The following is an 18609-nucleotide window of genomic DNA, read 5'->3' as shown; positions in this document are numbered from 1 at the left end:
TAAGCAAAGTGCATGTTCCCTGCAACTATAGGGTTTCAAACTATTAAATAATTACAACTAACGTCTCTCAAATGATTTCAGTACCAATTTGTCACACCTTTCACATCTATGGTAGTTACAGCGCCTCAGCTTCGAAAATCTAGACCTTTCAGAAACAGTGAGTACATGCGTACATAATTCCTAAATATCACACACAAACACTCAAATAAGACAAACAATTACCCACTCCCCCGAAAAGATATTCATATATTCTTTTTAGTTTACAAATTTTGAAATTATAGTAGTTACACTAAAACTCCTGTTGCATCATAAGTATTTTTTTTAGATAGAAAAAGAATCTTCCTTATTAATCAATAAAACCAATATAATCGGAAGACTGGTTAAAGCACGATTCTAATCAAATGTCTTTTTTTGTATATTTGTATGAAGCGATATGGATATTTACATGTGATTAACATGATAATAAAAGTTATCAAAGGTACCAGGATTATAATTTAGTACGCCAGACGCGCGTTTCTTCTTGATAAGACTCATAAGTGTCGCTCATATCAAAATATTTCTAAAGCCAAACAAGTAAAAAGTTGAAGAGCATTGAGGATTTAAAATTCCTAAAAGTTGTGCCAACTATGGCTAAGGTAATCTATGCCTGGGATAAGAAAATCCTTAGTGTTTCGAAAATATCAAAGTTTGGTAAACAGGAAATTTAGAAAAATGAAGACATTATTGATATTCATGTCAACACAGGAGTGTTGACTACTCGGCTGGTGATACCCTCGGGGACGAAACGACCACCAGCAGTGGCATCGACCCAGTGGTGAAAAAGTTATCAAAGGTACCAGGATTATAATTTAGTACGCCAAACGCGCATTTCGTCTACATAAGACTCATAAGTGACGCTCATGGCAAAATATTTATAAAGCCAAACAAGTAAAAGTTTGAAGAGCAGTGAGGATTTAAAATTCCCCAAAGTTGTGTCAAATAAGCTAAGGTAATCTATGCCTGGGATAAGAAAAATATACGAATTACATTGATTTTCCAGTGAAATAAAAACCGATAATTTCTCTTGTGAATTAAACGTAGTTATTTCACTCCTCTGACGTCATACAGCAAAAGGCTATGCTAAGACGTCGATAACGTCGGATCAAAACGATTTGTGAATGCATAAAAAAAGATAAAGTTCCTTACATTTTCTACTTTAATTTCGTAAAAAAAACAAACATATTTTCCAATGTAATAAACAGAATTCAATTATCGAAAAGTATTCAACTGGTAACCGAACAACACTGATAATTAACTCATGCGCTGCGCGCATTCGTGAATTAATGTGTCGTTCGGTCACTCGTTTAATATTTTCTCTATTAGAATACTTCGATTAGTTATCCTATAATTATTCGAGAAAAATGCATGGGTTGCATTGTTTAAATAGGACTAACAAGCGTTAAGTTATTGTTGTCGTTATGCTATTTTAAACCGAAACCATGTTTTATTTATATACGTTATAGGTTAACGAATTAAAAGAGAGAATACAAATGAAATTTCCTAAAAACATTCCATAAACGGATGTTCAACTGATAGAATGAGCAGATTATGGTAAAAAAACGAATGAAAGAATAGTATAACAGGCTAAAAACAAGATCAAGGTCGTCGTCAGGGTTAGGGTATCCTGTTATACATGCATCAATTTAAATTTGAATTAATCTTAAATCAAAATCTCAAATTGGTGATACGAAGAGGATATTATCTTTAAAATAACAGATTAGATGACAATATTAAAAAGAAGATGTGGTATGATTGCCAATTAGACAACTCTCTTCAAAAGACCAAATAACACAGAAATTAACAACTATGGGTATCCTTGCGGCCCGCAACAATGAACAAAGTCCATACTAAATAGTCAGCTTTGAAGCTCCGAAATGACAAATGTAAAACAATTTAAATGAGAAAACTAACGGACGAAATTATGTACAAAAAATTAACGGAAAGCAAGTACACGGCACATGTATGGTCTATAAATTTGAGACTAAAAAAACAATTGTCAAAAATAAGTACTGTAAACAAAGTAGTGGGTAATTCTAGTCTGCAATGTTGCAGGGCGTCAATCTTTTACTATTATTATGTTATTAAAGGTATTAAAACTATATGCAACATATTACAAGAAGTTTTCAGTTTCCTATGTTTGGTTAAAAAAATCAAGTTATATACCATATTTTCGTAAACCATCAAGTCATTTCTCTTTCATTTCAAAATTACGATAACATAGATATATTTATGCCACTAACAGTACAGTTATCTGACGTCAAATCTGAAAATCTACATAAGTTTGTGTATTTTCTTTTCTTTTTTGTAGTATCGCCTAGTAAAGCATCAGACAAAATGCTAAAAATCCCAGACTCCTCTGGATTATCTAAGGGTATGATTAGAACGGTCTATTTTCTAGTTACTTCTATTTGTTTGTTATATAACAATACTGTTTGTTGATATTTATAAATTATGTTCACCATATTAGTTAGTTAACGCAAGGACTCGAGGAGTAACAAATTAAGTATCAAACAGTACGATCGATTTTAAGTTTGTTCCTGGAATTAGATTTTGGGATGGTAATCTTCTCCTTTTCTTAAACAACACACGGATACATTATATGATGCGGAACTATGAATTTGAGAAATATGATCACCTACCAAATTACAAAGTAAACGCAGATTGATTAAAATATTTTTCAAATACATTTGTATCAAATTTGTACTTCTGCTAGATTGAATATTATTTTCGAAAAAAAAAGAAACAATAACACAGCACAGTGTACGGAATAAAAACAGTATTAATAGAAAAAAGTTTTTCTAAAATGAACAAATGCATTCTGTTATTAAGTAATTCATTTGTGGTAACAAGGAACAAAATTGTGTACCACAGACGCGTATAGTAATCAGTGGATTAAAAAAAATGTGAAAGGCAAAATAAGGACGAAGTTTATGGAGCGTTTAGAACATACAGCTTCAAAAGGTTTTGCTAGTTATGGAAAAAAATATAGAACATCATTGTTTTAAAGACATTACTAACAGCATGATTTTTCAAAGATTTTAATGTGTTCTATCTTCAGAATTAAAACAAATAATTTATTATAGGATTGTTTTAATGACTTTACTCAATGAATGATGAGAAATGTTTGAAATGTTTTGTTAAAACTTCCGAAACTGTCCGGGGAAAATATATTAGATATGTGAAACACATGAAGTGTTTCATACAAAAAAGCTAAAGGTTTTGAGCGTTTCAGCTATTACATAGGAAGCCAATTTTGAATTGTTTAAGCATTACTATAGAAAGCAAAAAAACAATACAGGTATTCTGCAACCTTTGGATCAGACTAAAACAGTCAGGTCAGCATCTTTTATAATCAACATTGGCGAAAGAAAAGAAAGATTTAATAACAAAATATGCAAATATGTATTTTGAAATGATATATAAATCAATTAACCATCGTTTTAGGTGATATCACATTGTAATCATGCGATGCATATTAAATATTTAAATGCTTTATATTGTGTTGCAGAACAAAGATCACCTAATTTATTTTTACACATGAAAGGATCAACAGTTCCGCTCTGTATGAATTTAAATCCTAAAGATACCGGAACATATCAATTCTTATACAGTCCAAAAAGTAAGATATAGCAATGTTTAAAAATTCTCAAATACATGTATTTGAATAACAACAAAAAAACCCAAAAAATAAAAGTTGCTTAGTAATTTTAAATTCCTACTGTCATCATCACAAATAAATCTATAAACCTGAAAACAAAAACAAAATAATATCAGAACAACATTGGATACAAAACAACAATAGACACCGTATTTCTCATTGTCCGCCTTGACTAGATATTACCAAAGAGTTTATTTGAGAGGTATAAAAGATATACACGCCATTCGCAGTCGTGCAATAGGTAAATAATAAGTTGAACATATTGTACCCTTTTTAAACAAAGACAAAACACAGTGAGACCTAAATAAAACACCTGGACATATAGCCGCAGTCAACACAGTTAAGTAAAATTATATCATGCGCAATTAATTTCTCGAAGGCGATAATGGTAGCATTTTCGTCAATATTGTGCATGCTGTTAACTTCGTTATGAATGATGGCTCGGTCTGAATTTCAGACATTTTTACGAAATATTCTGCATTTTTGTCAGGATACAAAGTCAGATAATTTTTGTTTTATTAAGACCTTTGGGATGCGACTTCTCTATGTGAAAAAAAACAACATTTGTACACAAAAAAATCTTTGAAAATTCTGTTCTTTGAAATCAATTAATTACTCAATAGCTTTTAGACTATCATTCGATAGTGATCTATATAACATGTTTCTGTAAGTCACTGATAAAGCATGTTTACATGTCGAATATAGATATGATATTTTTGTCCTGACGTGTTGAATATACACTAACGTAAGGCTAATGAGGACTATTGGATGAATGATGTATGAAACGTTTTTCATAAACATGAATACATAAAAATTAATCAATATTTGATGAAAACTGATTTAAACTGCTTGTAAGCTTAAATATTAGCTACTATTGAAAAACAAAATAATTTCAGAGCAACAAAAGTCCCTTCATGTAATCGTTGCAAAAACCATGAATCGGAAGAAAAAAAGAGATTATATAAAAGCTGTACGGTTAAGGAAAGGAAAGGAATCACAGTTTATGGATACAAAGATGATAAAAATATCAAATGGTAATAGGAATTCTACAAAACTATGGAAGACGATCAAAAACAAAGCAACAGCAGCATTTTCCCAATATAATCTTACAACTGTAATCTCCCCTTCTAGAGATCCTTTATTCGGATTACAGCTGCATCTTTATATAAAACAAAGCAACATCGTCAATGCAACTGGACCATTACGTAAGTAATATTAAAATAACAAGAATATTAAATATCATTACATGATGGTTCTTTTACATATAAAAAATAATGACAAATAATAGTAAATACTCGAATGTTCTGCAATCAGAAATTTACTCTTTTCTTAAAAACAGAAACATTAATCTTCAATGGCTGATTAATTCCAATTTCAATTTTTCAAATAATTGTTTGACTATACTGATATGAAATATATAAAATTGATATGTTGTGACACATCCAGCGACAATGTGTTATCCGTCTGGTATTCAGGGGTTGTGAACGGATCAAATAAACAGGCTTCCGTAACTGGTGTATGTATTTGAAGATAAATAATACAATTCGAATCCAGTAGCAAAAGGATTTCAATAAAACTTTGGTGATATCATTATGTATAAAAGAAAAATGGTGCCTTAATAGGTATGTGTAAATTGCTTAAACACTTGATAAGACATATTTTGTTTATCAGAATCTATCATTGGTACAAGCATCCTTCTATTTAGAAGTCCATTGTTAGTCCAATGCATACTTGCATGGAATAACACAACACTTAGTCCATGCATGTATGAGCTAAACTTTTTGTACATAGACATTTGAAATTATTCAATTAATGAAGCAGACTTAGTCCATGCCTGTATATATAGACTTAGGTAAAGTTCGCCCATGCATGCACAGTTTTTAAGTTTACATAATATGAAAACGTTTAGTCATACTATCAAGTGTTTGCAATTTTTTTCTTAAGGTAAGTTACAATGCACAATATGTCTTCAAATCATAACAAATTTTTTGAATATTAAAAAAATCAACTAAAAAGTAAAATGATGGTATTATCTAATCAAAAAAAATAATTAACTAACCTCATGACGTTAAGCGGTAAGAAAAATGCAGGTTTTCTGAATTTTATGTTGATTTCAAGTTTTATTGAATGCTTTTTTTCAAATAGATATTTATTTAAAGCCTTAACATTTTGATATGTACTAGTAGTTTACATTTTATCCATGTTAGAATTATAATTATATCACAATTCTGTTTTTTTTTTGCTAAATACCAGTATCTCGGCCTATATTGTCGGATAAATATGCTACAGTAACTTATAGTTTGTTATGCGAGACGTGCGTTTGTATTCATATGATTCATCAGGCGAGATACATTCAAAATTGATAGAAGGTAGAAAGTTACATTCGGTTGCTGTTTGAAAAAAAATATGGCCTTTTTTCTGATTCGTTGCTTTTATTTGTGTTTTTATATTTAATGTTGAATTCAGTGTTTGTATCAATGCTTTTAGCTGGAACTTAATATTCATTGTTCCCTATCATTTCATTTTTAGCTTCTTTTTTTTTTTTTTAATTTGTAGGCTGGTTTATTGGAATGAACATAAAAAGCATTGGACGTGAAATAGTTGTTCGCCCGAATGTAGGAAAACAGATTACTATAAGAAATTATGTGCTTCTTACGACTACGTCTGTATCTTCATATCTAACAGACTCGTGTTGGTACATTATCAACCCAGAAATCGAATTCCCACCGTTTGAACATTTATTTCAGCAAAAAGATGTTGATACATGGCTATAATTATACGAGATCAAAATAAAGTTTTTTTTCAAAAGTTCAAAAGTGCTGTTGGTTATTGTTTATTTTATTTGAATCAATTATTTTATATGAACGATTTTAACTGACTTAGTCTTTAAAAAAGGATCCGATTCAAGCTCAAATATGAAAAATCTTCCAAATATGCCAAAAACAATTCACTTTTCAGATGATTTTTGTCAAAAATGAAAATGGCCGCATCCGTGTTCGTCCTCAACCTTTATTTATGTTATTTATTATCATAAAATACAACTTAAATTTCAATATTAAGGATGAACACGAATGCGGCTACTTTCGTTTTACACGGAAACCGAATAATATTTAACTAAAATGCTAGAACTGTGAAGATTTTAGTAATTTAGCATGACTTAATGGTGCTAATACCCGATATATGTGCATTGTATTGTCAAAACCAGCCCATATGTATGTAGCAGAAACATTCTACCGTCTAAAAAATGACTAAAATCTTGAATTCAATAATTGAATAATCATTTCAACTGCTTTTAATAATCTTCATTGAGCTGGCATATATATCTTATCTTCATCACTGTACAGTTTGAATGTTCCTTTAGTATCTTTCGGCTCCATAAGGAAAAGAAAGAAATTTAATTTACATGTCGTATTCACTGATATTTATTCAATTGCAACTTATACATTGATAAAAATAGTGTTAACCCTACTGAAACTGTAATCCCCAATATATTGCTCACGATGACTTTCTTCTTTTTACCTGTTATTCATTTCGATACGATGCGACAAAGATTACTTCCTTTGAGGTTGATTTTAGTAACTTTTTAATTCAAATCGTAATAAATAAAGCTATCACCTTTACATTTTGGATTTCTGTTTAATTTTATCAAAATATCAACCATCATATTTTGCCGGAGATACTTGTCGAATAATTGAGTCGTATCCAATACGTTATGTAAAATATATATTCTGGTCATTCCAAGTTTTTCAGTTGAGAAGTTGAAGTTTTTAATCTTTGTTTATCTATATGACTTTTTAAGAATTCAAATATTTTATTGAAATAGAGACCGCTCCGGAAACCAGGATGTGAATACAATGTTCATCACATGAATTAGATGGACTTCGTATTTTCTAAAATGAATTACTTAATTTGTTCACCAATTAAAGCGATCTGTGGATAGTTGTCTCATTGGCAATTATACCACATCTTCTTTTTTATATTTGCATAGAGATCCAATTCCAGTGATTTGCTATATAAAAACCTCACACAAAAAAGAGTTGCCTATTTGGATGTGAAATTGCAATAAAATAGCAAATAGAAGTGAATTCTCACCTGCATCTATCGAACTATTTTCAAATCCTTATGTATCATTTTAGGTAATAGATCACTTAGTTTAAAACAAATAGTGGCTTTGGAGAGGTGTTCAGTGTTTTGTTAAATAAGGTTTATTTGTACTTTCGTACTTTATTTGGCCATTTTAACTTTTTTGGATTCGAGCGTCACTGATAAGTCTTTTGCAGACGAAACGCGTGTCTGGCGTATATACTAAATTTAGTCCGGGTATATATGATGGGTTTATTTACAACCAGTGGGTCGATGCCACTGCTGGTGGATATTTCCCCCGGGGTGTCACAAGCCCAGAAGTCAGCAATTTGTGTGCTGACATGAATTTTCATTGATATGGATATATTAATAAATTTACTGTTTACAAATTTTAAAATTTTTTGAAAAAACTAAGTCTTTTCTACCCCAGGCATATGTTACCTTAGATGTATATGTCAAACTTTTATGAATTTTGGCCCTCAATGCTCTTCAACTTCGTACTTTATTTGGCATTTTTAACTTTTCCGGATTCGAGGGTCACTTATGAGTCTTTGGTAGACGAAACGCGTGTCTGGCGTTTATACTAAATTTACATGTAGTCCTGGTATCTATGATGAGTTTATTTATAAACAACATAAATTAACCTATTAATTGCTCCGATTAAATATTGTCTAACATGTTGTTTTCAGGCACACGATGGATGATTGTTTCGTTATGCTAATAACCTTTGGTAGATTAAGTGTAATAATTCTTGTACAATCTGTCAGTGTTGAACTTAGTGTTTTGAAGTGAATTGGTAATTACTAATGTTAACATTTAAATAAAGAATAAAACAGAAACATTTATTGGAAAACAAATTAGGAAAAATAGGAGCAGATAATAAAGTTAAAGGTCAGATTAATTATAAAAACTATCGTAGTTACTACATATATATTTTAAGCAAGTTTAAATCTAATCATAATTTTCAAAAACGAACCATATCTACAGTATTTGATATGGACTTGTATTATGTTTGAGTTGGTAGTTTGATATGTATTGTTTGTATGTTTGTATATTGAACTAGAGGCTCGTAAGAACCTGTGTCGCTCACCTTGGTGTATGTGCACATTAAACAAAGGAAACAGATAGATTCATGACAAAATTGTTTTTGGTGATTTGTTTGTAGATTATTCTTTACTGATCATTCTTGCCACTTACAATTTTCTCTATCTGTAATAAACTTGGCCCTTTAGTTAAGAGGAATTTTTTTTTGTAAAAACTTACCAAAATTTACCAACTTCATGAAAATTGTTAAAAATTGACTATAAAGGGCAATAACCATGTTGACTTATTTTAAGTTCTTAATTTGCTGAACATTTTTGCAGTTTACAGTTTATCTCTATCTATAATAGTGTTCAAGATAATGATCAAAAACAGATAAAATTTCTTTAAAAATTACCAATGGGGGGGGGGGGGGGGGGGGCAGCAACCCAACAACCAGTTGTCCAATTCATCTGAAAATTTCAGAACAGATAGCTATCTAGTAAATAAACATGTTAACCCCCTTGTTTATTTTGCTTTAAATGCTTTGGTTTCAGTTCAGAGTTATAAGCCAAAATTTACATTGTACATTTTACTCCTATGTTCTATTTTTAGCTATGACGGCCATCTTGGTTGCTTGGCTGGGTCATCGCACACAATTTTTAAACTAGATACCCTAATTATGATTGTAGCTAAGTTTGGTTAAATTTGGTCAAGTAGTTTTAGAGGAGAAGATTTTTTTAAAAGATTACAAAATTTACGAAAAATTGGTAAAAAAAAGGGCAATTACTCTTTAAGGGGTCAACTGACCATTTTGATTATGTTGACTTATTTGTAGATCTTACTTTGTTGAACATTATTGCTATTTACAGTTTATCTCTATCTATAATAATTTTCAAGATAATAAGCGAAAACGTACAAAATTTACTTAAAATTACAAATTCAGGGGCAGCAACCCAACAACGGGTTGTCAAATTCATCCTGAAAATTTCAGGGCAGATAGATCTTGACCTGATTAACAATTTTGTGCCATGTCAGATTTGCATTAAATGCTTTGGTTTTTGAGATATAAGCCAAAAACTGCATTTTACCCCTATGTCTGTTTTTAGCTGTGACGCCCATCTTAGTTGGTTGGCCGGGTTACGCTACACATTTTTAAACTACATACCCTAATGATGATTGTCGCCAAGATTGGTTTAATTTGGCCCAGTAGAAGAAGATTTTTGTAAAAGCTAACGACGGACGACGACGACGACGGACGACGGACGCCAAGTGAAAAAGGATTAGCTAAAAAGTTGATGTGTTTCCTTCCTTTTAGTTTTGTATAAAATTGAGAATGGAAATGGGGAATGTGTCAAAGAGACAACAACCCGACCAAAAAAAACCAACAGCAGAAGGTCACCAACAGGTCTTCAATGTAGCGAGGAATTCCCGCACCCGGAGGCGTCCTTCAGCTGGCCCCTAAACAAATATATACTAGTTCAGTAATAAAGAACATGTATTTGTTTTTCCTCAATCGACTTAAGACTTTCGAACTGCGGTATACTACTGTTGCCTTTGTTTGTTGGGTTTTAGTGTTCCATTTTGTATCAGCAGATTAAAGAATACAAAAATGCACATGATTTAAAACTTGTATCGCTTTCTATACATTGCAAAATATATTTTAAATCGTCTTCGTATTTGTGGTAAATATAAAATACGGTCATTTTTAAAATTTGTCATTTGAAAAAGGATAAGCTTTTAGTAAACAATATGGCCTTAAAAAAAAGCATGGTAAACAAACTAACTACACAGGAACGTCTAACAATAAAGTAGCTTGATCATTCATGTAATACTTTATAGAATAACCATTGATAACTAACTGTCGTAATAAGTTATTCCATTGCGCTAGTGGAATTATATTACATTTTTTTTTAAATTTATAGCACGATGTAAATACAAAATAAATAAAATATGGGATGCTTAAAACGATATCAGAAAGACAACCATAACCTTGAACAAGATGCCGCCGCATATAATAATGTACACAAGTAAATGTAAAACATGGTGTAAGGTATAAAGAAATGGAGAACGAACTTTTTTTTTTTACAAAATAAATAATTTTGATGTGCATAGTATGAAAACAGAAGTAAAAATTTATAGTCACTTATCAAAGCTGGTATATATTGAAAATGAGAAGACGAGATATAGCACTAAATAAGTTAACATTAAATAACAAAAAGCATTACAAATTGTATCAACAGGACAAACTGAAACGAAAGTACTATTTGAGAGTACTTGCGGTAATTGGAAGCTAATTTTAATCCAAAATTACTAAAAGTACAAAAAAATCATGCATCAGAGACTAAAATCAACAAAAACACATTCCAGGGTTCTAGTATTTTTACGTCATGGACTGTCAAAGAATACATGACTTGCGCAATGCCAAAAATAAAGTTATTGACAGGCAGTAGGATGGTGAGTAGTTAACCTGTAAATAGAAAATAAACGTGGATTTACTGGGGGTGCTTGGATATACGCCTGAGGCGGCCTATGGTTACCCATAGGTACCTATGGGTAACCATAGTCTGCCTTAGGCGTATATCCAAAAACACCCACTGTGTATGTATAAATCCCGTTTGAAAATAATACAAATTAAGTTATGTTCTAATTTGCTGATGACAATACTGACATTTGATCATTTTTGTTAATTATATTGAAAGATTTAATTACAACATTGGCAAGATAACCTTTACTAATAAATTTGTTTAAAGGTTCGGGGAGTTTTTATTGATCACAAAGTGATTTTTACAATTAGATATAGGAAGATGTGATGCGAGTGCCAATGAGACAACTCTCCATTCAAATAACAATTGATAAAAGTAAACCATTATAGGTCAATGTACGGCCTTCAACACGGAGCCTTGAGTCACACCGAAAAACAAGCTATAAAGGGCCCCAAAATTACTAGTGTAAAACCAATCAAACGGGAAAACCAACAGTCTTATATAAAAACAACACGAGAAACAAGAAACAAGAAACAAGAAACACCTATAAATTACAAAAAAAAGGACAACTACTGTACGTCAGATTCTTCACTTAGGACAGGTGCAAACATTATCAGCGGTATTAAACGTTTTAATGATATCAAACCGTCTCTCTTTTTCAAAAACAGTAGCATAACAACACAACATAGAAAAACACACGATAAAATGTCAATAAAAAACCGTAAATTAACACACGATGAACGTTTAAATTTGATCTGCGATACCTGAATGCAAATGCATTGTAATAAAATATTAGGGACGAACATTCAAGGCCAAAAACCAAACAAACAAGTAAATGACTACTTATGTTAAATTCGATGAATATGTCTAAAAGGAGGTACAGGAAACCGTGTCTGTTGTTTTTTCAATCTATCGTTCTTGGGGATATATTTATGAAAACAATCCAATATTGAAAGTCAGAATATGTCGATACGGGCTAGGGCATTGTTCTTTCCCATCGGTTTGCCGACAAATTGCTGAAAAAGCCTACTTCCAAATTCAATCAATATTTTGTCACGTGAAATTCCAGTATTCTCATCACTTGTTACTTTGGTTAAAATATTTTATATAAAAAGAAGATGGTTATGATTGTCAATGAGACAACTCTCCACAAGAGACCAAAATCACACAGAAATTAACAACTATAGATCACCGTAGTTTACCTTTTTGTTCACTTTTAACAAAATATGTCGAATGGTATCCAAAAGCGATTAATTGAAAGCGTGTGCTACCATATTTATATTGAACATCATTGTGGATATTTCTTTTGAACGATTTAACAATTTCACACTTTGAGAATTGTGTTATACCTATTTGCAAAATCAAAAGTTTGCTCAGAGCTATTTCAGAGAAAGATCGAAATTTAGAACTATCCGGAATTTCTTAAGATAAAAAAAGGGGGAGTGGTATGATTGCAAATGAGACAACTATCCACAAAATACCAAAATGGCACAGACATTAACAACTATCGGTCACCGTACGGCCTTCAACAATGAGCAAAGCCCATACCCGTAGTCAGCTATAAAAGGACCCGATAAGGCAATGTAAAACAATTCAGAATTCATATATGGTTTATACCACTATGCAAAGTTCACAGTACTTCTCAAGACCCTCTTTCACAGAATGTTTGTCAATTCTTTTATAGAATACGCAGATGAGCCGGCAATATACCGTTGTTTGAGAAGCTTAGGTATCCATTAAACAAGGGCTGAATAATCCCACCAACAAAGGAGCTATCAATGTAAGGCGAGTGAGAACAGTCCAATATCAGAGGTTAGTTTTATATATTTTTGTATGAATAAAGGGTCAGCATTTCTTGCTTATACTAGTAGTTAAATAATTAAGATGTAACGATTTGAATGTAACTGACACAACAGGATCAGACTGATTTAGAAAATAATGTATATTTTTGGGACGACATCAAAAGTTCAATGTAGGATAAAAAAACGTAATTCACATAGTAATTTCACTGACCCCCACCTCTTAACTTAATTTGGGAAAAATTGATTTACCAATAGGGATATATGTAAAAAATAGATTTTAGATTTACAAAACTTGTAGAATTTTAACCCCTCCCTCCCCCCCCCCCCCTCACCCCAAACTATTTGATTTAAGTTTATTATTCTACATCAATCTTTTGATGTCGTCCTTTATTGGTCGTTAAGGTTACAGTTGGGTAGAATCTTAGTGAAAAATGCATGGTTTAGGCTAGAGAAAGAGTTCGGCAGATTTAGACGTTTAACGGGAAAATTAGTGGCCTGTTCGAAAGTTATAGGGGTGATCGTAAGGGACTCTCTATGCTCCGTGAGGATAACATTTGATATTACCGACCTTTCAGATTCTGTTAACAAATTGTTGTTATAAAAGAATACTCACGATAAACAAACAAAAAATATTTTGAATAAGTAAGTAATGCACAGAAATATCAATATGTTTATTACAAAAGTTTCAAAAGTATATCTTAAATTTATTGTGTCTGCTGTTAATGCAAGTTGAGGAACAGGTATGTTTTTTTCTTCTATCTTATAATATTTTATAAAACCACATATTTTCCTTTTGTATCCTGTATTAACCTTTTTTTTACAAAAGGAAATAAAACTTTTTTTCATTAGATAAATATAAAACATATGTCAAATTCAACTCTCTACCTTCTCAAAACAGCAAAAGAATGATATGAATTTCCTAACTTAATATCATAACACATAAAATAGAAGACATGTTTACCGGAAAATTAGGAAAATTACTTTTCGATTAAGGATAACAAAAGCAATATCGTACCTTTTAAATCGAAATCATAAAGGATCTCCGTAATTACTGAGGTGGCAGGTACTTGTTCTTAGCCTCTGTGCCATTGTCCCACACAGAAAATTAGTATTAATTAATTTGGGTTTACATTGATATGCAACATTTTTTGTTTTATCCTTGTTTGACATGAAAAAAGCTAGGGTCTCATATACATACTGTTTGAAGACTAGCTACATATTGTCATCATGTTTTCCATTTGTCAAAACAGGTGGTTTTTTAGGGACACTGCAAAGTGTCAAATGTTGATGGTAAGGATAGGTTCAGCTGTTGCTTATTCGAGTTGCAAGTGATTAAAGTAGATTATTTTGAATGATCTTCTTGTCAGTAATTAGCAGGTTTGATGTAATGAGGTGTGGAATAGGGTGCAAAAATAAAACATTGACGTGATTTATTTTGTTAACTGGCAACAGTAGGTAATGCGGGATAAAGAAACCATAAAAAAACATTGATCAGAAGTACTTCACAATCAATTTTAATCAATTCTTAACACCAAAAAATTATCAAGACATGTTGAAATCTTGCAGATTTATTTACAGAATTAAAAAAAAAATTGGCCCACACTTGCACTTGAATTAGTGAAAACAAAAAATGGTTTCTGCCACCAGAATACGTCATTCGTTTATTGCCATATAAGACATACGCACGGTTCTTCTTAACGAGTTTACTTTCTGCTAATGATTTAAAAAAATAAATTTAAAAGCTCAGGTCAATTTCGAAACAAAGATTAAACGTTTTCATTAATTTAGATGATTCGTATTTATGTATATATTTAATGTTTGGTGTAATTGTTTAGCAAACAGAATAAAAAATCTACTATTTCGGTATGAGCGTCACTGATGAGTCTTATGTAGACGAAACGCGCGTCTGGCGTACTAAATTATAATCCTGGTACCTTTGATAACTATTAGTACAACATGTTTGTAGAGGAACGAGGTAAATATTCCACCTTAAGACGAATGAATTAATTATCATTGTAAACAAATGAAAAAAAAACTCAAACTTTTGACCCGATAATCTTTATGTTGTCAAATTTTATAACATTCTGAAGCGTACAAAAAGTCTGAAAATGTCTGATGTTAAAGTTGACACCGCAATTTATTTATTTACATATTACAAGATTGGTCGTTTATATAAATATACAGTGTTAATTTCCATTGTTTTACGCAAGCGGACATTTTAGATAAACAAATTGAATGAAAACTACGGTTTCTTATTTTTGCATTGTATTTGAAAATTCGTATGTACCATTACTTTCATTTGTTTACAACTCTGTCTTGTATTGTTACGGTCGTACTATTGCAAATATTAAATTTCATGACTGTATCATGTGTTTCCATCAGCTTACCATAGAACTATCACACGGTTAGGTTTGAAATTAATGGTCAACCCTAGTTTTGAGTGCTTACCGTTTTAATTTATTGACATAACTGCACGACTCGATTCTCAACTGATAGTGGTAAGATAATCGTTGAAAAGAATCCTGTTAAACTTTTGTGAAAGACGGTTTTAATTTTGTATTGATGCGCGAGTTTATGTTCTATTTTGAAAGCAACTGTAGTGACCTGCAATACAAGTACCATTCCATTGAGTTTTGTTATATGTCTTGGGTTTACGTCTCTGACCAAGGTTTTCTGTATTTGCCAGGTGTAGTAAGCATCATGCCATTAGACATTGTTACGTGTACCATGATGAACTTTCGTGCATGACTGCTGTGTATATTTTTGACATGAAACTATTGACGAGAATATGACTGTTTGACTTTTGATACAGTGTGTATATTACCTTGACCTCAAAATATAATTTTCAATTAACCTTGCTATATGTGGCATGTAGATGTATTATCATAAGACGCTGAGACTAGTGGCAATATAAACTTCATGTGAGCTTGACCTTTGGCCTCAATGTACAAATTGTATATTTTGTTTGAATTAAATGGGGAATTGTCTGATTGACACTCAACCCACATCTTATTTTATCTATTTTAGATATAAAGATATATTTATTAGTTTTGTGTAGCACGATAACCCTTAAAATCTGCTTTGTGTTTTTTTTTTTTAAATGAACTCATGACAAGGACTATAACTTTTTGACTTTTGACCTCTGCATATTGGGTGTGTCTCTTGGTATGATTACCTTGACGACAAGTCAGGAGTCTCTGTTTTTTGTTGATCTTGTATGTTTTTAATTGTAAGTTCAGTTTTATGTTTAGAGTTTTGAACTAGTACACTCTTTGTTTAGGGGCCATCTGAAGCCCGCCTCCGGTCGAGGGATTTCACGCTTTGTTGAAGACCCATTGGTTCGACAGCTTTCTGCTCTTTTGTCATAGGACTGTCTCCTTTACACATTTCACATTTTCACTCTTAATTTTTAAGAACGTTCGGCTCAAATGAAAACTAAATCCTTTAATTTCCGTAAAATTTTGAGAGGGTCTCATTGGGGTCTAAGCGTGTCGCGGGATTGCTGACTTTTTGTAAGCGATACACGTGAAGGTCAAATTGTTGTGCCGTGAAAACGGGAATTGAAGTCTAGCGGGACACGGAAATTTACAAAAAAAAATGAGAATTGCTTACGTACATAGTGTAAGCGGGATACGGGAATCTGCCAATACAGTAAGCGGGATCCGGGATCAGAACCCCCAACGAGACCCCCATTAGAGAAAACATTTACTGCTTTAGTACAGTTGTGATACATAATGCAAAGTATTTTAATCATTTTACCTTAGATTTCATTTCATTTCATGGACATGCAGATGTGGATAGTCTGTTTTTACATCTTAAAAATTCACACATAAGGTATACGCATATCAATTAACTTAACTCAATGCTAAGAACCTTTAAAGTAAACTTATACAGAGAGCTCAATCTAGTGAAACACTTTGTTATGCTGGTCACATGTAACTTGAAATATCGTTGTCTGTTACCAAACTGCACCGAGATCCTGAAAAAATGTACAAGTTAATACTAGAAGTAGAATTCAATGGAAGTAAATAAGCTGTAAATAAATGTAAAATATTTCAATGGGCCATATATGCCCCTGCTTGTGAAAAAAACATCAGTAAACTTCCACATATAGATGCAGGATTCACATTATTTTGACCGTTTTGTGATTACGTCAAGGGTGTGGATCCCGTTTACAAATTAAATCTCGCCTTATTCTATATGTATGTGCCTGTCCCAAGTCAGGAGCCTGTAATTCAGTGATTGTCGTTTGTTTATGTGTTACATATTTGTTTGCTGTACATAAATAAGGCCGTTAGTTCTCTCGTTTGAATTGGTGTCATTTCGTAGCCTTTTATAGCCGACTATTGTGTATGGACTTTGCTCATTGTTGTAGGCCGTATGGTGACCTATAGTTGTTAATTTCTGATTCATTTGGTCTCTTGTGGAGAGTTCTCATTGACACTTATGCCACATTTTCTTTTTTATATTGTGTATAAGTTTTGTAGTATTTCCCAATATTGGTTGAGGCAAACTAAAGTTAGGAGAACGTGACTCATTTTTTGGGATGTCGAGAAGGACGGACTAGGGTAACATCGTATGACTCTCCACTATGGCACCAAAACTGAAGTTCTGACTATTGTGCTGGTAATACTCATCCCACTATCACTGCCAGTACCACACACACACACACAATTTCATTATAAAAATATTTAATCTTAATTTTTATCTTTTTTTGGGGGAAAAGGGGGGGGGGCGAATGATTATATGCATCCTCTTCACAAGGAGTCTCAAATTTGAAAAAAATATTGTACATTTACATTTTTGTAATATTTTATAGCTTATTCTTCAACTAATTTTAAAGCTTACAATTCAGTGGTTGTCGTTTGATTATGTGTAACATATTTGTTTTTCGTTCATTTATTTACAAAAATATGCCGTTAGTTTTCTCGTTTGAATGGTTTTACATTGTCTTATCGGGGTCTTTTTTAGCTGACTAAGCGGTATGAGGTTTACTCATTGTTGTAGGCCGTACGGTGAACTATAGTTGTAAATGTTTGTGTCATTTTGGTCTCTTGTGGATATTTGTCTCATTGGCAATCATACCACATCTTCATTTTATATTACCAACTTATTGATCATCTTTTTCTTCCTTTATGTCTTGTAACATTTTGTTTTGAACAAAACGATTTGTTACATATACTTCACATGTTTTTCTATCAAATCTGGCAATATTACAAAGCCAATTAAATAAAATTCAGTCGAACTTGAAAATAAATATGCAATCATTCAAATATATATGCAAGTTGTTAACTGGTCAAGTGGCTAGATGAACATTTAGTCGACCAATTGAACGACATGTTGTTTTAAAAACTTCTAGAAATATTAACTGAAATAAGGGATGAGTAAAGAAAAATAAATGAAAACAGAACAATGCAGAACGACTGAATTAAATAAAAGGATGTTCGATATACTGTATATTTCGGTTTATTTTAAAAATCTATACGATGTTTTATTTTTATCTAGTTTCCTAATGAAAATA

General features: G+C 31.8%; 1 protein-coding gene across 2 annotated transcripts in view; it reads left to right on the top strand.

Moving 5' to 3' along the window:
- LOC134720051 (inter-alpha-trypsin inhibitor heavy chain H3-like) overlaps positions 1–18609 on the top strand; it is a 57507-nt gene that overhangs the window by 11875 nt on the left and 27023 nt on the right. Inside the window, exons 8-12 of one of the 2 annotated variants that reach the window (XM_063582805.1) lie at positions 82–157; positions 2348–2410; positions 3548–3658; positions 4594–4902; positions 6254–6511. In XM_063582805.1, coding sequence (XP_063438875.1) covers positions 82–157; positions 2348–2410; positions 3548–3658; positions 4594–4902; positions 6254–6471 — 777 coding nt within the window. In that variant the 3' untranslated portion in view covers positions 6472–6511. Of the gene's footprint in view, positions 1–81; positions 158–2347; positions 2411–3547; positions 3659–4593; positions 4903–6253; positions 6512–18609 lie in introns of those variants that run through there. The other variant, XM_063582807.1, reaches the window with a different exon arrangement.

This window comes from Mytilus trossulus, chromosome 1, assembly GCF_036588685.1.
Source record: "Mytilus trossulus isolate FHL-02 chromosome 1, PNRI_Mtr1.1.1.hap1, whole genome shotgun sequence".
Classification (NCBI taxonomy): Eukaryota; Metazoa; Mollusca; class Bivalvia; order Mytilida; family Mytilidae; genus Mytilus; species Mytilus trossulus.
The sequence above is the reverse complement of the archived record's forward strand: the minus strand, read 5'-3'. Positions and strand labels throughout refer to the sequence as shown.